This window comes from Chiloscyllium plagiosum, chromosome 30 (genome assembly GCF_004010195.1).
Source record: "Chiloscyllium plagiosum isolate BGI_BamShark_2017 chromosome 30, ASM401019v2, whole genome shotgun sequence".
Classification (NCBI taxonomy): domain Eukaryota; kingdom Metazoa; phylum Chordata; class Chondrichthyes; order Orectolobiformes; family Hemiscylliidae; genus Chiloscyllium; species Chiloscyllium plagiosum.
The window spans coordinates 3,052,776-3,062,392 of record NC_057739.1 but is presented as its reverse complement, the minus strand read 5'-3'; the positions used below and the strand labels follow the sequence as shown (position 1 = coordinate 3,062,392).

At 43.2% G+C, this 9,617-nt stretch overlaps 1 protein-coding gene across 1 annotated transcript in view; it reads right to left on the bottom strand.

Moving 5' to 3' along the window:
- LOC122564640 (protein FAM166A-like) overlaps positions 1 to 5,366 on the bottom strand; it is a 37,818-nt gene extending 32,452 nt beyond the window's left edge. The window contains exon 1 of the mRNA XM_043719730.1: positions 5,289 to 5,366. Within this exon, the coding sequence (XP_043575665.1) occupies positions 5,289 to 5,341 (53 nt within the window). The 5' untranslated portion in view covers positions 5,342 to 5,366. The remainder of the gene's footprint in view (positions 1 to 5,288) is intronic.
- Positions 5,367 to 9,617: the final 4,251 nt, after the last annotated feature.

The following is a 9,617-nucleotide window of genomic DNA, read 5'->3' as shown; positions in this document are numbered from 1 at the left end:
GTGCTGGCTGTCCCTAATCAGGCAGTGTCTTTCCAGATACTCATAAATCCTATCCCTCAGTCCCCTTTCCATTACTTTGCCTACCACCGAAGTAAGACTTACTGGCCTGTAATTCCCCGTGGTTATCCCTATTCCCTTTCTTGAACAGGGGCACAACATTCGCCACTCTCCAGTCCCCTGGTACCACCCCTGTTGACAGTGAAGACAAAAAGATCATTGCCAACGGTTCTGCAATTTCCTCTCTTGCTTCCCACATAATCCTCGAATATATCCTGTCAGGCCCGGGGGACTTGTCTATCCTCAAGTTGTTCAAAATGTCCAACACATCTTCCTTCCTAACAAGTATCTCCTCTAGCTTACCAGTCCATTTCACACGCTGTATCTTCAATGCTGTCAAGCATTCCAAGGCAGCGTTCCACCTCAGGAATGTCACGTCCAGATCTGTGACTGACCACTTACCCATGACTTAATGCCAATATATCTTGGCATCAATCCTAACCATACATTGACCTACCAGAAATCACAACATTGGAGCAAAGCGCAAGACACAATTAAATTTCATACAGAAACTGTTGAGTATCACTGGACAGTGGAACATATAGACACTGGCCTGGTTCTACTCAACAACAAATAATGCTCGTCAACAACCACATTATAGTGGTCTCTGAGAAGCCATGAAGCTTATTTCTGGGATGTTAAGAACTATGCAACTCAAGTGGCTTCCTGTGGCAGCCTTCCCAAGGAACCTCCCCAGTGCCCCCATCTTCCTTCAAGAATTTCACTCCCTGACAGATAACTCCCAAGCATTGCTATTAGCCCCGGACTCTCTCAATAAAAATCCATATGGCCATCTGAAGTGTTCCGGCTCCTGATGGAGCAGCTCCTGGCTGACTGCAAACAGCAGTGACATTTGTGGGTCCGGAGCAGGGGGCCCAGGGGAATGGAACAGCTATCCGAGGCAGATCAATGAACTCTTCCTCTGAGCAATCCATTCCTGGTGGGGTCACACCCACATCAGTTGAAGCTTTCAATTGGATTGTTTACTGAGATGTCGGACTGTAACTGCTTCTCTAAGCCAAATGAGTCACAAAAAGTCGTGATGCCTTCACTCTGGGGAAATCCACAGTGAGCATCAATCGAAAACCAGAGGGTGATTCCTGGGTGATAAGAGCTAATCACTTTACTAGCTGACCCATGACTCTGGTTGTAGCTCAAAGCACGTGAATGTGTGACCCACGCCACCACGTGGAACATCACGGAGTCATGGGCTGTTTAAAGTTGAGCTTCTGCTGCTAGGAGCATTGTGGGTAATCCTGCCGTACTTGGTCGGTGGTGTTTTGCTCTTTTCTGCATAGCCCCAGCATCACGAGGACACAACTGAGAAAGGGATGGAGTCAGAAGGAATGGACGCAACTAATAAATCCGCTTACTGGCTGCTCCTTCTGCGACTGGCTTATTTGTTTACAGTATCAGGGAACCACATAACAAACATTGCACAACACCTTTCTCAAACGGATCATCCAATAGTCCATTAAAATCAACATGATTGATGAATGCTCATCTTCCATATTCTATTCCAGTGCCTGTCTCAGTTCCCCCTACACCGTACTGCCCTGTTGGCTTTAATCCAGCATGTGGAAGTTTGCTGACTTGCAGTGTGTGTGAGACCGAGGCCCAGTTGCTTCACAATGGCCCCTTCCCTCATCATGACTCTGAAGGTGGATAACAACTGCACAATGTTGAGCATTATTTGTGGCTCCTCATGTACCGAAACAGTCAGTGTCCATAAGCTGCAAGACCTGGACACCATTCAGGCTTGAGCAGATATGTGTGTGACCTTTGTGCCACAGAAGTGTCAGACAAGAGAGAATCTAACCATCACCTCATGACATTCAATGATATCACCATCACTGTAACCCACATAAGATCATGACTGATCTGATTATAACTTCAATCTCACAATCCCAACTACCCCTGGTAACCTTTCACCTCCTTCCGTACCAAATATCTATCCACCCCTGCCTTTAATATATTCAAGGGCTCTGCTTCCATTACTGTTTCAAGAAGAGAGTTCCAAAGACTCAGGGCACTCTGAAAGGAAAGAAAATGGCATTACTTCTGTCTTAAGCGGCTCACCCCTGACTTTTAGCAGTGACTCATAGTTCTACAATCTTCCAAAGGAGGAAACATCCTTTCCACATTCACCCTGTCAAGACCCCTTGAGATCTTTGATGTTCAAATCACATTGCCTCTTATTCTTCTAAACCCCAATGGACTCAAGCCTAACCTGTCTGACCTTTCCTCCTAAGACAACAAACTCAGCCCAGGTATTAGCCAAGTAAACCTTCTCTGAACTGCTTCCATTGTTTAATATCTTGCCTGAAATAAGATGATCAATACTGTAATGCAGATGTGGCCTCACTATGCTTGAAGTGTAACCTTCCTACTTTTGTATCCAATTCCCCTCACATTCTGTTATCTTTCCTGATTACCTGCCATACCTGCTAACTAACCTCTTGTGATTCAAGCACAGGGTCACCCAGGGCAACAGATCCATGGGAAACCACACCCTGCAGTGACACCTTTGAGCCGTTCACCATCCCGACTTGGAAATATATCACCATTCCTTCAGTGTCACTGAGTCAAAATCCTGGAACTTGCATCCTAACAGGATTGTGGGTATCCCTACATCAGATGGACTTCAGTCGGTTAAGAAGTACCACCATCTTCTCATGGGAAACTAGCAATGGGCAATGAATATTGGCCCAGCCAGATGTGCCCATACCCCATGAATGATAAAAGAAAACGAATATACTAAATGCATTAGTTCTGCTAAACAGTCTCCATCATCTGAAAGATCAATTCCATTTGATAAAAATAAAATTTGTCCATGATTATATAAAATGTTAATTTTTTAAAGTTTGTTTATCACACTTCATCGTCCATCTTAATCCCATCCCTGTGTCCCAAAGAGAGTGCTGCTATTATTAATGATGGCATGCATTAATGGTGAGAAGGGGTATGTTCAAAGGAGATGTGAGAGCTAAGTTGTTTTACACAGAGAGTGTAGGTACCCGGAATACACCCGGATACAGTGGTGGAGGCAAGTATGATGGAGGCATTTAAGGGGCTTTCAGGTAAGCACATGAATGAGCAAGCAATGGGAGGATTGGACCAAGGGCAAGCAGAAGGGATTAGTTTAGCATCATGTTCAGCACAACACTGTGGGCCGAAGGGCCTGTTCCTGTGCTGGACTGTTTTATGTTCCATCCTTAATGTACTTCCTGGTTTCTTGTTTGTGAGAATACACCAATATGATTGGCTACTTGCTTGCTTGATGACATCACTATTAATGGACATATGGAGATCCCTGTGACTTAGGACCAGTTTGCAATTGATGTTGGAAAGGGGTTATCCCCAGCACAGAGATTGCTAGGTTTTATGGGAAGCCTTTTTGATAATCAGCAGTTTTAACCTGTAATAGATCTATGCACTGACTAATAGAGGCCAGCATTGATGATAAATGGGATGGTTTAAAAGGCAGATTGGTTACCTTCTCCTAATGCTTCCAAGCTGATTTCGTAAACTGTTCAAATCAAACCATAACAGCATGGAGTACTAATCCCTTGTTACTTATGTAGAAACAGAAAACATGGGGAATACTCAGCAGCCTGGGAAAGCATTTTTGGAGATGGTAACTACACTAATGTTCGAGGTCAGAACAATTCTGGTGAAAATTTATAAAACCTGAATGTTAACACTGTTTCTTTCCTCCACAGATGCTGCCAGACCTGCTGAGTGCTTCCAGCATATGCAGTATTAATCACTGGTACACAGTCCCTACACTGTATAAGCAGCCATTTGGCCCATCGAGTCTGCACTGACTCTCCAAAGAGTATACCCCCCCCCATCCCTGTAACCTTGCATTTCTCATGGCTAAACCACCCAACCTGCGCATCTTTGGACTGGGGGACCCAATGTGCAACCTCCACACAGACAGTCACCCAAGGCTGGGATTGAACCTACATCCCTGGTGCTGTGAGGCAGCAGTGCTAATCACTGAGCCATCGTGCTGCACAATATCAGATGAGAGGCACTGGCATAGCAGTAATGTCACTGGGATAGTAATGGACGATCCCAGGCTAATGTTTAAATCTCCACCATGAGAGATGGTGACATTTGAGTTCAGTGTACAAACTGGAATTTAAGAACTAGCCTCATTGTGTCCATGCATTAGGGTTAGACTGTTGCTTTTAAGTCAAAAACAAATCTGGTTTTCTATTGTAATTTTGGGAAGTAAAGGTGCTATCTTCACCTAGTCTGGCCAACATGTGACTCCAGACCCACAACAATTGACTGCCCACTTGGCAATTAGGGACAGACAATTAATCCCTGTCAGCAATTCCTGCATTGATGGAAAAATAAGAAATACTGGTCAAATCTGTCAGAAGCGTGGCTAATACGATCAGCCAGTGATGTTCCAGATTTATTATCATTAACCAATGCAAAGCTTATTTTGCCCAAATCTTTCAGAATAGGGTAACATTTCAAATTGTTCCACAGAAACGTAATCAAAGAAGAATCGATAGCAAAGCAAAGAAGATATATTTTAAAAATGAGAAGCCGGGTCAAAATGGATGAGTTTTTAAGAATTAGGCCAAAGTGATAGAGAGAGAGAGAGAGAGAAAGAGAGAGAGGGGTGGTATTCCAAAACCTAGGATGTAGATAATCAAAGGTACAGCCATTAACATTAGAACCAAGTGAAATGGGGCTGTGTAAGAGGCCAGCCAGAGGCAAAGGGAATCAATGGACTAAGGCAATGAAGAGATTCCAACAGAAATGCAGGCATTTTTAAAATTACAGAAAGGTGTAAGGTCAACAAGCACAAGATCAATGTGTGAGTGAGCTTGGATAGTTGTGGCCGAGCTTTAGAGGAATTGAAGTTTATAGAGGGTATATAGGACAGAAGAACAAGAAAATGGTTGCACCTGTAGATGACAAAGATATGAAGGAAAGTTTAAATAAATGATAGATGAGATGGACTATGGTGCTGTGGTAATGGAGATGATTTGGGGTGGAGTACAGGCTAAAGATTTGACAGTGATTGTCCTCAGAGATTCCTGATATAGTAAAGAATATTTTATTTGAAATCTAAGCAGAAAGTGTTTGAAATACTCAGCCAGCCAGGCAGCCATGATGTAGTAACTCATTGTTACAGGGTAACTGGAGTTTCTTGTTGCATCTTTTCTTAAGCTGCTTCTATTCTCTTGTCTGGGAATGTGACTTACCCAGGTATATAATGTGGTTCTGGGGTATCGAGAATCTGTTTGTACACATCCATCCTCTGAGTGCAGCTCTGTTGCAAATTGCTGGATGTTCAGGAGCCTAAGGTTTATCTTACTGTCAGTGTAAAGCTGTTACTTAGCAACCAACTTACAATACCCATGACAACAGCACTGCCACCTTTGCTAGTCAGCAGTCCTGAATCTGCTACTTGATGCTGGGGCAATCTTTGGGCATCAGGAAACAATCCCTGCAGCAAACATGATGGGCTCATCCATCCCATTCCGGTCACATTGGCCAAAAGTATTGGTAGACAGTAGCGGCAATATCCTAAATGCACCGCATGACATGGGCAGTTCAATATCCCGTAAGCCTGCTTATCGTGGGAAAGCCCCTCTCCATCCCCCTAGACACTACTGTTTCAAAGAGAAATACTTCCCTCATGGTAGTCAAGCCTTTCAATCTCTTCTCGCTCAATACCAAGCAAGAGCTATGATACAACCTGGACTGGAATGTGTAGGAGTACACATCCCGACCCCAATGGAGCGACAAGCTCTAAATCAAGACCAGCAAGGATCTTCAGCAGCTGACCAGCCCCGGTCAGACACTCAGGGAGGTCAAGGAACAGCAGCAGGTCAGGCTCCTGACAGCACTGGGCCTGGTCCGATGGAGAGCCAAGCTCCAGAATTTCAGCAGAAGTGCCCATGTGAGTTGGTCACTCAGAAGTGCTGCCCGTGCAAACAACTTATGGAACGCGAATTAGCTAAAATGGCAGAAACGTGTCCACAAGACAAGCAGCAGCAGCAGGTGGAATCAGTGACCCCATCACCAGTTGAACCATTAGAGACCTTAGAAGCTTCTTCTACCCAACTAGAAGCTGAAACATCGCCTGAACCACTAGAGACCCTGGCAGGGTCTCCTACCACACCGTTAGAGAATCTGGAAACATCTCCCGAGCTACCAGAGAACTTGGAACCATCTCCTACTGAGCCATCAGAGAAGCCGGAAACATCTCCCGAGCCACCTGAGAGCTTGGAACCGTCTCCCACTGTACAACTGGAGACTTCAGAAGTATTTCCTGAGCCTGGGGAGAACCCGGAAACGTCCCCTGAGGCACCAGAGAACGTGGAAACCTCTCCGGAACCACCCGAGAACGTGGAGCCAGTGGAGAACCTGGAGACATCCCCCGAGGCCCCGGAGAACCTGGAAGGCTCTCCCACCGAGCAAGTGGAGAACTTGACATCATCAGCTGATTCACCTGTGAACTGACACATCATCATCATCATCATCAGGTATTCACACAGACAACTTGGGGAAGAAAGGACCTCTGTACTGTTTATTTGTGTCTTAAGTTGTTAGTTTTACTATGTTGTCTCAATTGTGTAATGACTTACACGATTAGCTAACTGTGGTGTTTCTGACCTGGCATCAGCAAACATTGGCAAAAGTTATTCAGATATGGTGCTGTGTCTAGCCCCCTCATACAACTGAATTTAAAACATGTCTCATGCATCGTGCTATAATACTAACTGCCACCATTGACAGCTCGAGACAGTCGTGTTATTTTATACAGAAATGCGTGTAGATTAATCTCTCTCTTCCTCCAGCAATATGTCTTCTTACCTTTGAATCACACCTGGCAGTAAGCTGGCTGCGTTAATGATCCAAGCATAAGTTCAAAACACCAGCACAGCTCCAGCGTTGTTTTCAAAGGACCCCTGATGCTTTGGGCTCAGTTGGGCTATTACTGAATGAAATTTTGAATTGTTTTATGATATCATGTGGGAGGCATTCTGACATCAGAAAGGAAGTAAGATGAATCGAGATGAACATAAACGAGTAAGCGATGTTCCATCAGAGTCAGACTGTGTCTTCTAATACTGAAATATAGAACATAGAACATAGAAAAATACAGCGCAGTACAGGCCCTCGATGTTGCGCCGATGCAAGCCCACCTAACCTACACTAGCCCACTATCCTCCATATGCCTATCCAATGCCCGTTTAAATGCCCATAAAGAGGGAGAGTCCACCACTGCTACTGGCAGGGCATTCCATGAACTCACGACTCGCTGAGTAAAGAAAATGTGTATCTTAAAACAAAACGTCACGGAAACAGCCAGGAATAAGTCTATGTTAAACCTTATGTTGTGAGACATTGTCAATCACTAATCTCATTTTAAAGTATCATGTAGAGCAAAGTGATCATATGATAGAATTCTATCAGTGTCAACACGATGTGATCACATTCAAGACTTAAATTTAAGCAATGTTAACATGGCGGTGAGAAGGATAACTTGTGGATTAGGAAATTGAATGAAAAGATGTGACAGTAGATAAGCAAAGGAAGTTTTGAAAAATTCACAATTCTCGATTGCTAAGAACAATTAAATCCACTGGAAAAGTGTAGGAAAAGCTCCAAACAAGGACTGACAAGAGATGTAAGGTTAAATTGAGAAAAGAAACACAGAATTGGCCAAAAAAGAGTAGTCATTGTGTGATTTGCAAGTATGTAAAAATAAATCGGCAAAAGAATCACCGAGAGATTGATATAAAAGAGGGAGAAGGAGCATGTGAATATCCTAGAGAAGCAGATTGCTTCTCTAGAGAAGCATTTTCAATTGTCCAAAAAGACTAGGTCAGTGAAATGAATGAATTATTTTAAGAGGCATAGACAGCAGAAATTGTGATAAAGATTAAATAAATACTTTGTGACTATTTACACAGTAGCAAATAGACAAAAATAGAAGGAACCAAAGGTCTAATGAGAATGAAGAATTGAAAGTCATTAATTTTAGACGACGAAAGAAAGGGTGAAGGTTGAGAGTTAAGGAATCCCAGTATACAAGGACTTTTAAAGAGGTTACTGCAGAATGTACATGAGTTTTAGTTTTCTACTATTTGCTAGATACGAGAGAAGTTTATTGGAAGGTAAAAAAAGCAATTCCTTTTCAAGAAAAGGGAAAGAAAACAGACCAATGGGCCAATTAATCTGACAACAATAAGTAGGGAAAATGGTAGGATTCCTGATTAAGAAATTCTTGATTCCTGACTAAGAACTTAGAAATACAATACAATTATGTAGAGTCAGAAAAGGTTTATATAAGATATATCAATTTTGATGTGTCTATTAATAGGTCCACTGAGCCTCCAATCCACTGGCAGGACAATGTTTGACCATTAACTGCTACAGCCAGTGACAGGACAGATATTTTCTATAACATAATCTTCAGCATGTCTATTAATTTGCATTTCTTTGCAGCCAGCTAACCACATTCTTGATGGCAGTCCTAGGACTGTGCTACACAACAGCAAAGACCAGCAAAAGGAGACAACAATATAATGGTAAGCACACTCAATGTCAAAATAGCTCCGGCAATTCCAGTAATATGGGTGGCGTGGTGGCTCAATGGTTAGCACTGCTACCTCACAGCATTAGGGTCCCAGGTTTGATTCTAGCCTCGAGCAGCTGTCTGTGTAGAGTTTGCACGTCCTCCCTGTGTCTGTGTTTGTTTCCTCTGGGTGCTCCAGTTTCCTCCCACAGTCCAAAGATGTGCAAATTAGGTGAATTGGCCATGCTAAATTGCCCATAGTGCTAGGTGCACTAGTCAGAGGGAAATGGGTCTGGGTGGGTTATTCTTCAGCGGGTCGGTGTGGACTTGTTGGGCCGAAGGGCCTGTTTCCACACTGTAGGGAATCTAATCCAGAATTTTTCCTTTGTATCGATCAAAAAAAATTTTATTTGTGTTAAGTTTTTTGATCAAGGTTCGGTTAGATTTTTTTGTGAAGATCTGTGCATTTGTAGTTTACAGCATTGATCGTGATGGAAGTGTTATTTATGTTAGAGTTTGTATTAGAGATTGAGTTTTCTTACAGATTGTGTAAAAGACAGTGTTGTGTTAAACACTACTTGTGTTGGAGACTGTGTAAGTAATGCTTTTGGATCAGAATTTGTGTTAGAGTTAGTGCTTGAGTTGGAATTTATGTTAGACTCTGCTTATATTAGACCCACAATGTTCTTAGGGAGGAAATTCCAAGATTCAGCGACAGTGAAGGAATGGCGATATATTTCCAAGTCAGGATGATCAGTGGCTTAGAGGGGAACTTACACGGGGTGGTGTTCCCATGTGTCTGTTGCCCTTGTCCATCTAGATATAAGTGACCATGGGTTTGGAAAGCGCTGTCTGAGGATCATTGGTATTTACTGTGGTGTAACGTGTAGACACTGCTGCTACTGAACACTGGTGATGGAGGGAGTGGGTGCATGTATGGAGAAAGCAGGTGAATTAGTTGCAAAGGATACCTAGTGCTGACTTGCACTTGTAGCCCCTGTGT